Raw genomic sequence first — 17,580 nt, forward strand, 5'->3', positions numbered from 1 at the left:
TTAATAGTCAGAAGAGTATGTTTAATAAAAATAATTAAACCTCAATTTCCTCTATAGAACTTCATAGAAAGTAATCCAATAAATTACAAATGACTTTAAGACGCATTTTCCTGCACTACATAACTTGACTACACAGACCACAACTTGCAAATATTACAATTGTCAAATGAAAAGAAAAAAAAACTGATCAGATTGACAGTAAGGATTTTATCGAGCTTTAACTAAAAATACAAACCCATGATGCTAGTTCTGTCTTTTCAGTGATTACATATGTGAAAACTGAAATAAAAACAAACAAAAAAAAACACCTCCCTGTACAGCAGTAGTGTGTTTTGTCTTTCCTCTTGCATATTGGTCTCTGTTCATTTGTGTCAACCCAGATTCAGCGCTGCTTTCTTTAGTGCCACAGTGCTTTGGGAGTTCTTGTACAATACAGCAATGGAAAAAAAGAAAATGAAAAGTAAAACGTGAAACCCAAAAACGTCCCCACCTAATGTCTCTTTTTTTCCTTTTTTTTTTTTTTTAAACCCCCCCACTTGTGTCCTGGAGAGCCTCAGCACAGCCACCGATCCGTCGACCCGTTGCTGAGGAAGCGAAAAAACAAGTCCTTAGATCAGTCGCCTACAGCAGACACAGCAGTGGCTGCGTGTTTGCATAAGGGCACTACGAGTTAGAAGAGAGCAGAGGTGCAGGTATACAAAATGACAGTGGCATGTTTAAGTTCTTTGCTCAGACATAGAAAAATACCGTACTGCTAGTAATAATATTAAAAAAAAAAAAAGAAAAAAAGAGAGGGAGAGAAAGAAATGCAATTGCATTGCAAGCAAACCCATTACGAGGTCTATATAGAACAGGCATACAAGAAAACCACTTTAAAGCAACATTAGAAACCAGACATGTCTTAAGTCTGTGTGTTCAGACTGTGCAATTGTTCAAGGTTGAACCCACCAGAGAGAGAGAGAGAGAGAGAGAAAGGGAGAGAGGGATAGAAAGAGAGAAAGAGAGAGAGAGATGCTACAGCTATACTCAAGGATTAAACAGTTTAAATTCAGCCGGCCCTCGGCCCACGCCAAAACCCCCACCTGGGAAATATTTGTATAACTAACAGTCCACTGTGTAACAGCAGTCCTAGAGTGTGCACTGTTGTGCCGGAGAGAACTATAAAAGAAGGTACTTGGGGCTCGAGTGTACTCCAGTGTTTGTGAGAGTGTCCTGGTCGCAGCCCAGCGGCGGCCGAGAGCGGGGAGGCTGAACGACATGCGCTTGAACGTCCAGCACAGATGCGAGCGGCTGGATGATGGGAGGGGTTTGGGGGGAGGGTTGGTGGGTGACGTACGGGATAAGGGCACTTCTACATCTAGTTTAAGCTCCGTCGGTCAGCAGGACAGAGTTGTTGGGTGAAAATGGGACAAAATGAGCTGCGAACTTCCAGCAACACAAGCCGAAACGTGTCAAGTCCTTCCTGAAGCAACAGCCATCCGGGCACAGAACTTTTTTTTAAACACTCAAAAAAAAAAATTAAAATAAAATAAAACGACGGCGGTCACTACAATCTCAGCCAGGATTTGATCCGGCTTGTGCTTGTGGCACGTACTGTATATTCTGTCAAAATAAAAACAACAAGAAAAACACAGGTTGTCATGCAACATGTACCCTCAACATCTTCCATTTCCTCCAGAATTTCTGATGAGACGCGTCTGAAGCTGAAGAACACTTGTAAATGCGGCATTTCTACGGGTTTATGAAGCCCCCCAACCCCCTTCCCTTCGATGCCAAACATTTGGACCGGAGAGTTGTGGAAGTAAGTGCCAGCCCGGGGAGAGAAACGACGCGGTGGAAGCTCTCGGGACTCGGGAGGAGAGAGACGGGGCGAGAAAAGGCCTCTGACGCACGGCCCGCTAGAGAGAAGGGCGTCGTGTACGTGGACAGCGAGGAGCTTCACCCATGTACATGTACATCTGCACAGTGAAGCCAATCCGTTTAGCAAAAATTGAGGTAAAAATGCAGTCAAATACACCAGGGCTGTAGTAATAATATGCACACAACACTGTCGGGACCTGAAGCGGTCAAAGGGCAGTTTTTTTGGCACACAGTAGAAGGTTGCGTTCGGTCGCAGTAGCTCCGGGAGCTTCCTAGTCAGAAACAACAGATGTGCAAGTGAACACGGATGCCTACAGTGGGAAGCTAAAGTGCACCTTGAACATGCAGCGGCATGTCTGTCGTAAGGTGAAGGCGAAGATGATTCGTTTCTAACTGTTAGATTCCAGGAAACGTAGCCAAAAAAAAAAAAGAAAAAAGAAGGAAACCTGACGGCTGAGAAATGGTGCGTTGATTTCGGTTTGTTTTCGGTCGGAAAAAGAAAGGAAATGCAATACTTGACCCTGACTTGATATATTAGCTGAGAACTTAAGCTATTTCTTTTTTCTTTTCCCCACCCGAACCGGATAAGAGCAGAAGAAGAAATAACCTCCTGAATGTGACGTGAAGGTTGCGGAGACTGTGCGAGTTATGGACCGGGGGTGGCAGACAGAGAATCTACAGCTTCAGTGACATTCATTAGCTGCCCAGGTTATTGCTGACATATCCAACGTATGATCTGCAAAGCATATGTGTCAACGAACCTGCAAAGTACTCACTATTTACAGGTGAAACCCAAGTGTTTGTCAAGCGTCGACCCCCCCCCCCTCCCCGACAATCAAAATATATTAATAGTACAGCTCAATGAGCATGTTGATGTAGTTTCACTTTTTTTTTTTGTTTGTTTGTTTAATAAAATTAATCCTGACATAATTACAATAATGCCTTTTTCGTTGCAATTGTACATAATTGCCTGGTACAAGTTCACAGAGTTCAGAAATCTACTAAAATTTGACATGCAAAATGTCTCAAAACAGACTGTACCTTGTGAACAAACATGGACATTTTATTTCAGTTTTTTTAGGTCAGTTATTCCCGTTTTTTTAAAGTTTTTTTTTTAAGGTTTTTGTAGTCTTTATAACACAACATTGTAGTTAGTTCTTGTATTTACACGTAAAGAAATCGCAACATAAGTGCTGGAAAATCCATATATATGTGAATATATGTTTACATTTCTAGGCAATACATAAATAAATTTATAATTATATATTCATAGGATTAGTCCTCATCGCTGGAGTCTGAATTGTCTGAAGATGAGCTCCCAGAATCTGATGAAGATGAATCAGCCTTCGCTGAACCTTCGGGACCACTGTTTTCTTTTTGTTCTGCAGAATCGTCCTCCTCGTCGTCGTCTTCATCCAAAGCCTCTTCCAGCACCTCGTCCTCCTCCTCTGCGTCTCTCGCTGCCCGGGGCTTTTCCGTCTCCAGCGACGGCGACTGGGAGGTGGCAGGAGGAGGCGCGGCAGCAGATGGGAGGGTGGAAAGGTCACTGTTTGAGCTCTGCGGCTGTGTGGCAGACACAGGAAGGTTAAGGCCTGGAGTGAGAAGCATCCCTGGGTAAAGCATACTGGAGAGTAACAAGGGGTTAAGAGAAAGTGGGTGACTGGTGGCTGCGGAGGCAGCTGAAGCACTTTGTGTGGCGGTAGCAGGGGAGGCGGAGCTGGAAGTGGAGGAAGGAGTCATGTCCGAGCCCTCTGTCCTTTCTCCTTTGGGGTCCGAGGTGTGAGAAGGGGCTTGTGTGGCCGATGGCTCCTCTGCGCCGCCGCTGGCGTTTCCCTTTGTCTTCTCTTCAGAGCCTCCGACTCCTTCCTGAGCCTGTTTCCCCAGCAAGGTGCTCATGCCAATCAGATTGGGCAAGCCGGTCATGCCGGACAGCATCATGGGAAACATAGCAGCCAAGTTACTTGCGGCCAGGTTGCTGGCGTCGGACGGCAGCCCCAGAAGGCCTGCGGTGAGCTGCAAAGACTGTAAACTCTGGAGGTTTTGCTGGAAGGCCTGCAGGTTGGTGAGGTCCATACCAGAGAGAAGGCCGTTAGCCAGGAGAGGGTTCAGGCCGACGGAGGAGGCTGCCGCGTTGGGGGCCGCCGCAGCCGCCGCCGCCTTCGCCAGGGGGTTCTTCGGCCGCCGGCCTCGCCGGCTCACCTCCTCGGGAACGATGGGTCCCGTCAGGATCCGGTCAAACATGCTCTCCGGGAGGTAGCCCTGGATCAAACACAGAACAGAGATCAGTGGTGTGCAGGAGTTACAACCCTTTCTTGAAGTCCTGTTAAGCTGGGCATACACTGTGCGATATTTTAAATCGTTTGAGACTGCCCCATCTCACACTGCACGACTAGATCGCGGAGTTCAAAAGTTCACAGCCCACGATTTATGTTCTCAAACTGTACGACCCGATGCTCGGATGCGACCCGTCTGCTCACACTATACGTTCATAATCCTCCCGTCGGACCTCTCTGTACTGGAACTCGAGGCCGGTTTTGGGGCAGGGGTGGGCTGTGTCCACCCAAACGTGCATCCTGCCCACCCGATCAAAGGTTATGGGGATCCTTTATTTTTTTTATAATTAAATTTTTTTTATATATAAAAAAAAAATATCTGTTCCGTTTCTGATTGGGTGGGCACTGCGCATCATTTTTAGACACAACAATGAACGCATACCGCAAAATGAGCACTTCTTTGTGTTCAGAAAAGTGCAGAGCGCACACTGTTAAATAGCAACATTTATAAGGCGTTATAAATAACAGGGGGGCTGTGCCTGGGCCGGGACTCGTGTTTGCAGAGGCAGACTGTGACTGCTTTGCCCTGACGGCTGATTTATGGTTCTGCGTTAAACCAACGCAGAGTCTACGGCGTAGGGTAGGCAGCGACGCGCACCGTACGTGGGAAATGCAGTCTTTTTTCTGCTATTAAAGCATGATTTGTAATGTGAATTTGCAACACTTAAACTACAAATAATAGTTTTTGACATGACATCAGAGATTGCGCATGCTCTCTGCGAAAGGATGAGACAAATCGGGTCGCAGCTGCTTCAACTGTGCGATTCCTTCACGAGGAGCGACCAGGATTTCAAACACGCTTGATTTTCTTGCGAGTACACGATTCGTGATCGGGAGCTCGTCGTGAGGTGTTAATCTCTCGTCGTTACCCCACGTATACTGCACGAGGCACGAGCAACGAATTGGGTCAAAATCCGTCCCGATCCAAAAAATAGTTGCACGACTGGAAAATCGTCTCAAAACAAGCCGATAATCGCACAGTGTATGCCCGGCTTTAGTGAATGAACATGTATCTGAATTACTGAATTACGATAAACTCAAAATCAGTCCAACGAGTCCTCCTCAACGTAGCCGGCTCGACTTAATCACTCACCGACTGTTTGACCACATCAGCCCACTCGGGTGGGACGCCGTACTCTGGATTCTCCTGAAGGAACCGGCACAGATCCTTCAGAGGAGGAGCAAAGGCACCACCGATCTGCAGGAGAGAAAAAACAGGTGGCCTGAACCCAAAAACGCAACAAATAAACATGTTTCCATCTAGAAAGACCACCAGTATCACTTCCTACGCGTCTTGTTTTTTTAAACACACCTTGCGTGCATTTCTCCTGTTGATGATTTGGACCCTTTCCTCCCCCGTCAGGCTGTTAACGTCGATCTTGTTGGGGTTCCTACAGCGGTGCCTTTTTTGCTTGGGCCGACCGTCCTGGAAGTGGAACTGCATCTGCATCTTATTTACTCCCTAGAAAAACAAATGGAAATATAGCTCAAAAATCTCAAATTAAAATCCAAATACAGAGATGTGTCTCCACAAACTGGTTCTTTACTCATCCGTCCCAACTGTGTTGCCATTAAATACCAATGTCTTTAAAAAATATACTGTATTTTCTGGACAATAAGCCGCATCCGCTCTATTTAAAAAAAAAAAAAAAGGGTATGCAAGCCACAGATATTTATGTTGTTAGATTAGATATTTACTACATGTACAGAAGGATTTTGAACTGTAAATTATGTACATGTTTGTACCTAAATAGATCCTTTCCTAACAGTGTCTTTTAACACGGCAGCAACTTTGCTGATTAAAACGGGACAGAACCAACAAATAACCAGTATTTATTTATCTATTTATCTGTTTGAAATCTGCTTCTACTTCTATCTGCTAAAGAAGAAGTAGCGTATTCTTCTTTGCATTTATTTTGTCTTAGTTTTGATTCTAATTCCGGTTAGCGCGCCCCGAGCGGTGGAAGAAAAATCCACAGAAACCTTTGTATAAGCCGCACGGGTCGAAACCTATGAAAAAAGTAGCGGCTTATAGTCCAGAAAATACGGTATATAAATACATATAAAAGGTTCACGTTTTGATTCATAGATGAGAAGAATCTGCAGCCTTTTAAAGGTAAGATGTAAAAAGAAAAGCCTCCTCACAGGGATGAAGGCCCCCGTGTCCGCCACAAAGCCGGGGTGCTCTTTCAGCCACGACTCCAGGTCTTTCTTCCTGGGTGCGTCGTCCCCCGCCAGCCGGGTGCCGTCCTTGAGGTTGATAACGGGGACTCTGCTCTCGGAGTCGGCGGGAGCCGGACCGGCGCTCTGGCTGACGCCGGGCACGGCAGCGCCGCTCAAGCCCACCTGGCCAATGCCCCCCCACCCCGGCGGCACCTGAACACAGGAAACAAGCAGAGTTTTACAACACGATTCACCACATACACTTACCTTTGTAAGTTAATAACTAAAAGAAGAGATTATGAAGAAAAACTCCCCAAAAACATTGCGAGAGAACTAAAAAGCTTCGTACCTGATGATTAACAGCAGGGACTCGGTTCCTGTTCATGAAAAGCAGGTCCATTCCCTCCACGTTCTTCCTCCTGCCCCTCCGCTTTTTGACGATGGGCTGACCGTCCAGCGCTCCGTTCAGCCTCATCTGACCGGTCAGACCTGGAGAAACTGGAAGAGAAGCAGCCTGTGAGCTACGGCTTCACTCAGGAACAGAACTACGCTCCAAGCTTCATCAAAACTGTTGTAACTTTGTATTGTTTAACAAAAACAAGTAAAAAGTATTTTTAAGATAAGATAGATAAGATAGTCCTTTATTGATCCACAGAGGGGAAATTCGGGTGTTACAGCAGCTCAAAGTCGGATACGTGTTCAGGACAACATGAACTCAGACTAAATAAACGATATATACATTAGTATGAAAAATAAAAAATACAGTAAAAAGAAACTGAAACGGAACAAGTGTACTGTAAACAAAATAAATGTACTTTTAGTATGACTAATAATATTAAATTTACTTTGAAATTATAGACACACATGGCAGTAAATGATTATCTCTTAACCCCTTTTGAACAGAAGATACTTATTGGTCCTGATACTTTTCTTCACAACATCTTGATCATTTTCAAGAGGAGATGATTTCAATCCATCAACCACACTGACTCATGTCTACCGAGCCTAATTCAAGCAAATAATATTTTTTTTTCTTCACTTTTGGAAATATTGTGTAGTTTAATTCACTTTCAATAATTGTACTCAAGCTACTGTTAGATATAGTTCAGATATATTACAGTATAAATATACAGGACTATCTCAGAAAATTAGAATATTGTGATAAAGTTCTTTATTTTCTGTAATGCAATTAAAAAAACAAAAATGTCATACATTTTGGATTCATTACAAATCAACTGAAATATTGCAAGCCTTTTATTATTTTAATATTGCTGATTATTGCTTACATCTTAAGATTAAGATTCCCAGAATATTCTAATTTTTTGAGATAGGATATTTGAGTTTTCTTAAGCTGCAAGCCATGATCAGCAATATTAAAATAATAAAAGGCTTGCAATATCTCAGTTGATTTGTAATGAATCCAGAATGTATGACATTTTTGCATTACAGAAAATAAAGGACTTTATCACAATATTCTAATTTTCTGAGACAGTCCTGTACATGTTTGTTTTTGAGTTGGTGAACCACAGCCTGCACCGGCCGCTCCCTTCCTGGACTCTGCCGCCATCTAGTGGTGGGAAACTGGATACTGAATAAGTAAAAAACCCACCCGTCGGCAAGCTGCTCTGGGGGTTGCTGATGTCAGCCAGGCCCGTGTCCGACGCGCTCTGCAGCTCGTGCAGCCGGGCCAGGTACTGCTGCTGGGCCTGCGGGCCTTCCTCCGACTCCAGCGGCCTCTTCAGAGGCAGACCCTGCTTCTGGAAGGTCAGCTTCAGCCCGCCCTCCTGCTGCGCACGGACACAAAAACAGTGAGGGAAACGCAGGAAAATGGCCAAAGACAAAAAACACGTCTAACCGTTGAGGATGAGAAAGCTTTAAAGAGTTTCACGGCACCAGAGAATCACAATCGGGAAGTTTTTTCTACGTCTGTTACAACCAAAAACGTAATAATGGCCAATAACGTAATAACTGCCAATAACGTAATAATTTTGGCCATTTCAAATGTAATAAGGCCAATAGTGTAATAATGTGCCAATAATGTAATAAAACTTTTGAGCCAATAACGTAATAACTTTTTGCCGATAATGTAATAAGGCATTACATTATTGGCTGGTTATTACGTTATTGGCCTGGTATTAAAAAATGATTACAAAATTATTACATTATCAGCAAAAAGTTATTACATTATTGACTCAAACGTTTTATTACATTATTGGCACATTATTACACTATTGGCTTTATTACATTTGAAATGGCCAAAATTATTACGTTATTGGCCGTTATTACGTTTTTGGTTGTAACATACGTCTATCAGTAAATTTAGGAATCACAGAGCAAAAGTCATGGCATCATCTTTAAAGATTATCTGACTTGGCCTGTGCCGTTACATAATTCGTAATTAAGCTTATCCAACAGTCAGAGCAGACATGGTTCGGGTTGTTTGGTGTTAGGATACTGGGACACACGGACACACAGAGTGGGTAGTGCGTAGCAGAGCAGGGAGAAGGTCTGTTCATGGTTCGGACTTGCGCTGGGAAGCCATGCCAAAGAGGTAGCTGCTGTCAGCACACAGTGTTAAGTCCCGATCCCAAGGTAACAAGCAGCAGGTGTGTGAGGATCCCAGATGATAAACCTCATTACATTCTGATCTTTATCAAAAAGCAGTTTAAAAAGCAGCAAATGAATAGAAAGCCAACCTGACGCCTGCCAAGTTAATAGCCCCGTTGCCTTGAAGCGTATTAGAGAACACCCACGGCAGAGGCCTCCGTTTCAATCAGATTACCAGCGAGACCCCTTCAGTCTAGAGAGGCTCCAAACCTTATTATATTCTCATGACTAAATGATTTGTGCTCAGGCTGTGATATGTAATCACAGCCTGAGAGCCCAATTCAAATTGAGTGTGTGGGAAAAGAGAGAAGGCTGCTATTAAATTAATCTCTCCTCCTGCTGAGAAAAAAAACAAAACAACAAACAAAAAAAAAGAAAAAAATAACAGCGATTCATCCCCCAAAAGGAAAGCAGGCTGGAGGCCAGAGGAACATGCTGAACACGGCAGCTAACGGCAGTCATGGCAGCAGAAGTGGGAGGGTCCTACAGTTAGGGCTGAAGCGGAGGGAGAACGAGTAGAAGGGAGAAATCAACATACATCGTTGAGTTTTACTGAGAACTCCTTGTTTTCTGCAACATGCTTGGTCACCTTTGACCCCTGAGGCGAGGCAGAGGGGTCCTCGCACAGGCTGTTGGCGTTGTCCAGCAGCTTGGTGGTGTAGAAGGAGGCCACGGCGCCTCCGGGCTCGTAGACCCGACGCGGGCCGGGCCATTTGCCCTTGAGCACCGCCTGGCAGATGCTGTCCAGGCGGTTTATGATCACACGATCCTGGGGACACAAATTAAACGCTGTCACGTGATGCTGAAGTGTAAAAACTCTCAGTGTAGAGGTGAAAGTACCGTATTTTCTGGACTATAAGCCGCTACTTTTTTCATAGGTTTTGAACTCCTAAATTTCTTCATCCTCCTAAATTTCTCACTTGCAGAGGTCAATTTTCGGTGAGATTTAGGGGCACTAAATTGTGGAATGATTTTTCCCACTTGGCAAAGAGCTCGTCCTCTCTGAAATGTTACAAAAGACGTTTGAAGGACCACTTGACTGCTGTTTTGTAACTGTTTTCCCAATGTATTGTTGTTTATGTATCCATGTTCTTTTGTTTTTTTGTTTTTTTTGTGTTTCACTCATAGTGACATGTAGCATCTTATTTGCTCAGGAGTCAATATAATATAAGTTGTAAAAACAATATCCCATGCACACTCACACACACTTATTTTTTGTCTTGATTCTTTATTATTTATATATTGCATTATTAGTTTGCCATCACTTTTGTGTAGTTTTACTTTCTGTTTTTTGTATGTTAATCTTGACATGAAATTTTAATATCTTCGGTGGAGGCTTCAAATAAGCCCATTGGGTTTTTTGCCTCTTCCTGCACCTATAGTGTTTATCATTGATATTTCCTGTATATTTTTTAAAAACTGTGCAAAACAATAAACTAATAAACTAACTAATAAACTAATAACCGTGCGGCTTATACAAAAGGTTCTATTATGTGGATATTTCTTCCACCGCTCGGGGCGCTCTAACCGGAATTAGAATCAAAACTAAGACAAAATAAATGCAAAGAAGAATACGCTACTTCTTCTTTAGCAGATAGAAGTAGGTAGAAGCAGATTTCAAACAGATAAATAGATAAATAAATAGCGGTTATTTTCTCTTGGTTCTGTCCCGTTTTAATCAGCAAAGTTGCTGCCGTGTTAAAAGACACTGTTAGGAAAGGATCTATTTAGGTACAAACATGTACATCATTTACAGTTCAAAATCCTTCTGTACATGTAGTAATTATCTAATCTAACAACATAAATATCTGCGGCTTGCATATCTATTTTTTTTTTTTTTTTTTTTTTAAATAGAGCGGATGCGGCTTATATGCAGGTGCGGCTTATAGTCCAGAAAATACGGTAAGTAAAGTCACGTACCTTGGGCCAGTAGGACGCCGCCAACATGTACCCTCCGCCCTGAAACGGGTGGAACGAGTTGCTGGACACGCCGTTCTCAGCCACGTGGGGGTCCTGCGCTTCATCCCGCGTCGCGCTCAGAGACGCCACGCTGTCCTCGTCGAAGGCCTTGACGCCGGCGGCTGCTGGCACTGTGAACACGGCAGCAGTCGCCGTTAGCAAACATCGCCGGAGACCGCCGGGCAACGCACTCGTGTGAGGAAGGACAGACACTCACCTTTCTTCTTCTCCTCCTCCCCCTCACTTTCGCTGTCGGAAGAGGACGAGGAGGAGGACGAAGACGAGGAGGAGCCGGAGGAGCAGGAGGACGACGAGGAAGACGAGCTGGAGCCGGAATGTGAGGAGGAGGAGGAGGTGGATGAAGACGACGACGAGGAACGTGACGAAGAGCTGGAGGAGGAGCCGTCCGAGTCGGACCCCGAGCCGCGCCGGGCCTCCCTGCGCCCCCTCTTGCTCGACTTCTTGGGTTTCTTCTCCGAGGAGTTGGGCGTGAGAGGCTTGGTGCGTGCCGCCGCCATCTGCCTGTCAATGTCCATCTCCATGGAAACGGGCTTCTCTTCCAGGCCGGTGGGCGTGGCTGGAGCGGGAGGCGGGCTCCAGCCCTCGGCCTTGATCCCTTTGCCCTCCTCCTCCTCCGAGGGCGGCTCCACCTTGGGGACGAGCTCCCCGGGGTCCGGGTCCCTGTGGGCGGGCGGCGGCAGCGGCGAGCCCGCCAGCGCCGCCAGCGCGGCGGGGGGGCGGCCCTGCTGCTGCGCCGCCTTGGTCTGGCTGTAGTTGCGCTGCGCCGTCATGAAGCTGAGCTCGGGGTCTCGGAGGATGTGGTAGTCGGTGCGGCTCACGCCGTGCTTGGCGGCGCCGACCAGCAGGTCGCGGTCGTGAGCCCCGGCCTCCCACCACACGGGCAGGTCGGAGCTCAGCTGGCAGAGCGACAGGCGCTCGAAGAGCAGAGGGTGGCGCAGGACCTGCTCCCGGACCTGGCGGAGCAGCTCCACGCGGTACAGGGTACGGGACGCCCGCTCCTCTGTGATGGGCTGGATGGTCAGAGACGGGTCCGCCCCCGAGTCTGGAGCCAGCAGGAGAACAAGAAGCAGGTGTGAGAGAAGAAAAGCTTCCCCTCCCGTTACAAACCACAGATCTGTTTGTGCACGCAGCTCAAACATCCCACTGTTTGCCTTTCCACTAATGGCTAACCTTATCAGCCGAGTCTCTCGGTGCTGCTGAGGAACTAGTTTTATCATGTTGCGACTGACCAAAACAATCCCACGCAGGCAGAGATTAGAGAAGTGCACGTCGCCAAGTTAACTCACTGTAACGTAAAGTTAAAACAATAGAGGGAATGCGCATGACGTCACAGATGCGACTTCACAGCGGGTTACGCCCACTGAGTGGCAGAAAGACTGAGTTGCAGAAAGACTGAGTGGCAGCGTAAACTTTCAGTTTGAGCAACTGGAAAACATCTAAAATGGGAAAGAGCTTTTGTGCGATCGACTGTACTCATAGATTTAGCAAGAAATCAGAGTTATCGTTTCACGGACTGCCGAAAAATAAGCATAAGAGGACAAATGGATCGCTGCAATTCGCAGAAACAACTGCATTCCAGGCACCGAAACGTAGATTTGCGGTTCCCATTTTGTATCAGATAATGTTGGATTTTTGGGTAGCTAACGTTAAACGGTCAAATCATAAAGTTCGGCGTCCTCATCACTTTAATTGCGCCATCAAATCCTGCCTTGAAGTAGGACCAAGCGTCAAGACTTTTGTATGCCTTCAAGCTTTGCTTCGTGTATTTCCCCGGCGTAGAAATTAAGTACATATAAATATCAGGAAACTCGATTCGCGGCCAAATATTAATGTCCATGGACCACTGGTTCTTGGGGTAACTGTACGGGTCACTGTCAAGTCCAACTGCCTTTAATTTAAGACGATAATCGGCTGTTATCCCGTCTTCTCCACTAGTTGCAGCTGTTTTTGCTGATGTTTTGCCACTCAGTGCGAGTAAGGGGGCTGGTCCAGTGGGGAAGAGATATCAATGCAAACCCTCTATTGGGGAAGCGTTTTTTTGTTTCTCTTGGTTGAGAATCTGTGAGCAATTGTTGCAATACAATACGTATCTTACCTCATACACATCCTACCTGCTTATGTTTTCTTCTCGTACTGCACTACTTTTATTTTTATTCCACTGTATATACTGTTTATATTTTGTAATTACAGGACTGTCTCAGAAAATTAGAATATTGTGATAAAGTCCTTTATTTTCTGCAATGCAAAAATGTCATACATTCTGGATTTATTACAAATCAACTGAAATATTGCAAGCCTTTTATTATTTTAATATTGCTGATCATGGCTTACAGCTTAAGAAAACTCAAATATCCTATCTCAAAAAATTTGAATATTCTGGGAATCTTAATCTTAAAATGTAAGCCATAATCAGCAATATTAAAATAATAAAAGGCTTGCAATGTTTCAGTTGATTTGTAATTAATCCAGAATGTATGACATTTTTGTTTTTTTAAATTGCATTACAGAAAATAAAGAACTTTATCACAATATTCTAATTTTCTGAGGCAGTCCTGTATATATTTTTTTGTTTTTTACCCTTTCACTGCATGCGTGTGTTGTGCTAACTGCTGCTGCACAAAGCAAATTTCCCCACTGAGGGATGAATAAAGGACTATCTAATCTAATCTAATCTAATCTTGCCTTCTGCAGAAAAACAAACTCCTGGAGTGTTTATGTGAAGGGCGACGGGGCCTCTGACCTCCGTCCTTGGGCGGCAGGCGGCACACCCGGCGACACATGGCGGTGAAGGCGCACAGGTACTTCTGCAGGCTCTCGTCGGTCTTCTTGTGCAGTCGAGCCATGGCCCTGAACTTGGTCCAGTCGAAGCGGCCCAGGTTTGGGTCAAAGACCACGCCGAAGGTGGAGACGACTCGGTAGAAGTCGGCCTCCTCTCGCCTCGTCCACCTGGAGGAAGCATTTCTAACATAAATCTCAACGTAGAGTCTTAATTCATTCACGTCTGGATGATCGTCGGTGTTTGTTCTGACCGTTGCTGACGTTCAATCTTGGCAGCCATCTTGGGGTTGAGCGTGTCGTTGACGGTGGGGGGCAGCGGGCAGAGCGGGGCAGACAGGACCAAGGCCTGCTGGGACTGCGACTGCGTCTGCGTCTGCGTCTGGTGGATCTGCAGGATCTGCCGGCTTTTGGTGTAGCGCTGGGAGGCCGTGATGAGCCGCCTCAGCCGGGCCGTCAGCACCGACGGGGACGGCCAGTAGGTGGTCTGGCCTTCAGTCACCGGAGCTGCGTCTGGATTCAAGGCATTTTCATCTTTAGGAACCGTTTTACAGCTGGAAACGTCCACATTTGTCCCGTGTGTGGGGAAAGCCTGTGCTCATAATTGTCACGATAATTCCTGGGAGGATTACAAAGAGCTAATACTCACCTCCAGCATTATCAGAGACGACCAAGTCTCCAGGAGAAGAGGCGTCATCCTGCGAGAGGGGACAGTGTGTGTTCGTCAAAATGAAACCTCTTACTTAGACTGGATTCAGAAGCAGTTTTTAACAACGATGTTAAATCAAACCGCCAAACGTCTCCGGGCAGTAAAAGCAGGAAATATTAGCTGACAATAGTCTCTTAATTCTTGTGATCTCACCTCCATGTCGTCCTTCAACAGAGCTGGAGCAGGCTTGTACTCTGGATCGTCCACATCCCTACAAACACACACAAAAGACGTGTGCCATTTTCACTGGTAGGTTCAAACACTTGAAAGCGGCCAGGCAGAAGAAGGCAAAGAAAACACGGTGTTTGGGAACCCAGGGCTGCTGGCCTGCACTCACCCGTCCATGAAATCGTTGCTCCTCTGCTCTGCAGCGATGGCCTTCTCATCTGGCCGTCCCACGCGCTCTAAGAAGCACAGGGTCGGGTCCGCACGAATAGTGTTGTACTTTTCATAACCTGGGAAGGAGAAGCAGGACGAGCACCGCGGTTAGTGTCGGGATACGGCACGGAAACCTGGAGACGCGCACGAGCCGGGTGACTTCACGTTAAACACGTTTTCCACTGATAGCAACAGATTTAGTAGGTAAGTTACTCTGAAACTGGTACAGTTAAATAACAGTTGGATGCCATCTAAAATAGAGTCTTCAACTTTTGCCCATAATGTGAAAAAAAGTAGATAGCTTTTCAAATAAAACCCTTTACATGTACAGGACTGTCTCAGAAAATTAGAATATTGTGATAAAGTCCTTTATTTTCTGTAATGCAAAAATGTCATGCATTCTGGATTCATTACAAATCTACTGAAATATTGCAAGCCTTTTATTATTTTAATATTGCTGATCATGGCTTACAGCTTGAGAAAACTCAAATATCCTATCTCAACAAATTAGAATATTCTGGGAATCTTAATCTTAAACTTTAAGCCATAATCAGCAATATTACAAAAATAAAAGGCTTGCAATATTTCAGTTGATTTGTAATGAATCCAGAATGTATGACATTTTTGTTTTTTTAATTGCATTACAGAAAATAAAGAACTTTATCACAATATTCTACAGTCCTGTATATATGCACACGTATGTATATTAATTACCATGCTTAAAGATGCCAAGCAGCAGACACTTGTCAGCGATCGCATCCCACCACAGGGCCGGCAGGTCTGAATGGTCCGGATCTGGAACCCAGATCTTTACCTCACTGTGGAGGAAGAGGAGGAGGAGGAGATGAAGACACACACTTTACATAGGAATGCTTAGATCTCTTTATCAGGTTCTGTTTCGCAAACTATGTTTTCTGTTAAAAAGGCCTTGCTTTCCATAAATTATCTCCAGGATCTCTGACGTTAAACCGGCACATGATGAATTATCCTCACTGCTTTAAGGAGCAAACGTCGACGGCCGGACGGCAGAGAGCGAGGCTCCGCTCGTCTCTCACCACCAGGTGGTGCTCTATATCCTTGCTAGGAACTTGCTGAACATGTGTTTATTCTTTCAACAGGTTGATATCGCATGCAAATGCTCACATGTGCCATTCCAGGAGAAAATCTATTTCTGTGAGACTGTTTTTTCCACGTTAACGAGGCGTCGGATTTAACATCCCTACTCGTGAGCCTCGGTGAAAGCTGCTGGATCAAACTTGTTTACTACAACTCTAAACATTTCTGCAGATTAAGACTGTAGCCAAGGTCAAATTAAACAAAAGTGCTGCAAAGTCTTAACAAGAAAAGCTTTCATTTAGTTAAATGAGTTAAATTCGGGTTTTCCCATCAATAAATGTCCGAGTATTTTAGCTTGGAGGGAGAAATGGTTGGACCTGCCGGAGCAGGCGTCCTGAACTAATGTCTGAGCGTTCAAAGTCGAGCTCACCTGGAGTCCCCGCCATCCAACACCTTCTGGGCCAGGCTTCCTATCACCTCTTGTTTCAGGTAGTAGAGCATTCTGACCCTGAGCAGCACCCTGCACAGAGAAAAGCCATCGGTCACAACAAAGCCCTGAGCACACACAAACGCTGAGTGGGCAGAACCAACACAGACACACTCACACGCAAGCACCTGTTAAACACAATGAAAATGGGAGAAAATGTGCGGCAACTGATCTGTAATTCTAACACCGTTCTGCACAGTCATGACTCTATAATTTTCACCGAAGTACAAGCCTCCACAAATCTAACGCCCTCCTGAATTTATGCTCCTATTCTACAATTTACAAATGTGACCTATGAGCAGAGTACGGCTGTAATTCATTAGGCTTTCCAGCGAGCGGGACACACTCCACATAACTCTCTAAAGTAGGCCAACTTATGCAGCGGGTAAGATCAATTAACTTGGTGAGTTACTGCATCTCTCGGGTGGTCGTCATTAAGGAGGGTCGGGGAGGGAGGTGCGAGCGGCTCGGCGGCACGACTCGGCACACTGAGCAAACAGACAAGCGTCTTTCTCCAGCCGTCACGTGGGTCGTATCCTGGCAGTGGATGAAGGCTGAGGAGGCGAGGCTGACAAGGTAGAGAGCATGACTCACAGGGGAGACATTAGCTCTGTGATGCATGATCGCACATCACGGAGACAGAAGCCTCCAAGCAGACGCACGGAAGTGGTGGGAGCTGTGGCGAGCCAGACGCTAACATCTGGTGTGACTTGTGAATTTATTTATTTATGCTTTTTTCCTCTCCCCGACTCTGAAAGCTTTGGTATAAATACAAAATTATCTTAAATGTCAGCCCCGATACCCGCTGGGAAACTGTGATGAGGTCTTCTAAGGGAGATCTAATGAACACAGATGCACGCAGCATTTCTTTTTGAAGTGCGGGATTATCTCCGCAGCCTCGTCACAGCTGCAAACACCTTTTATTTTTGTTTTTCCTTAAACTATTAATCACCCACGCCATCTCATTTATCAATCCCGGTGGAGACAAATAGCCGCTTCCTGCCAAAGCAGCTTTTTATAGCCCTGAAAGGCTAGCGCTTCGCCACTCCGACACCCAGCATGCCTTGCGTTTCATCCTCCGCTTTAATGCGTATAAATGGCGTTAGAAATCAGCTCTCAGAGAAGCAAAACACGGTCTTGGTGAGGGATTGGTGTGGCGTGCAACCCACGACCTGTGGCTCAGCCGAATCAGAGCTGATCTGTCGCCCTCCTCCTCCTCCTCCTCCTCCTCC

The 17,580-nt window shown here is 45.6% G+C and overlaps 1 protein-coding gene across 7 annotated transcripts in view; it reads right to left on the bottom strand.

Annotated features, from left to right (window-relative positions):
• The window catches only part of chd9 (chromodomain helicase DNA binding protein 9), a 119,416-nt gene continuing 101,836 nt past the window's right edge, over positions 1–17,580 (bottom strand). For 5 of the 7 annotated variants that reach the window (XM_061745799.1, XM_061745846.1, XM_061745856.1 and 2 more), the window contains 16 exons: positions 16,292–16,381; positions 15,520–15,623; positions 14,765–14,882; positions 14,581–14,638; positions 14,368–14,416; positions 13,973–14,231; positions 13,684–13,889; positions 11,140–11,985; positions 10,884–11,053; positions 9,502–9,732; positions 7,966–8,143; positions 6,706–6,854; positions 6,339–6,569; positions 5,506–5,655; positions 5,287–5,391; positions 1–4,119 (listed from right to left, as the gene is read on the bottom strand). In XM_061745799.1, the coding sequence (XP_061601783.1) occupies positions 3,136–4,119; positions 5,287–5,391; positions 5,506–5,655; positions 6,339–6,569; positions 6,706–6,854; positions 7,966–8,143; positions 9,502–9,732; positions 10,884–11,053; positions 11,140–11,985; positions 13,684–13,889; positions 13,973–14,231; positions 14,368–14,416; positions 14,581–14,638; positions 14,765–14,882; positions 15,520–15,623; positions 16,292–16,381 (3,928 nt within the window). In that variant the 3' untranslated portion in view covers positions 1–3,135. The remainder of the gene's footprint in view (positions 4,120–5,286; positions 5,392–5,505; positions 5,656–6,338; positions 6,570–6,705; positions 6,855–7,965; positions 8,144–9,501; positions 9,733–10,883; positions 11,054–11,139; positions 11,986–13,683; positions 13,890–13,972; positions 14,232–14,367; positions 14,417–14,580; positions 14,639–14,764; positions 14,883–15,519; positions 15,624–16,291; positions 16,382–17,580) is intronic. The other 2 variants (XM_061745818.1, XM_061745808.1) reach the window with 2 other exon arrangements.

The sequence above is a fragment of the Cololabis saira genome, chromosome 2 (genome assembly GCF_033807715.1).
Source record: "Cololabis saira isolate AMF1-May2022 chromosome 2, fColSai1.1, whole genome shotgun sequence".
NCBI lineage: Eukaryota > Metazoa > Chordata > Actinopteri > Beloniformes > Belonidae > Cololabis > Cololabis saira.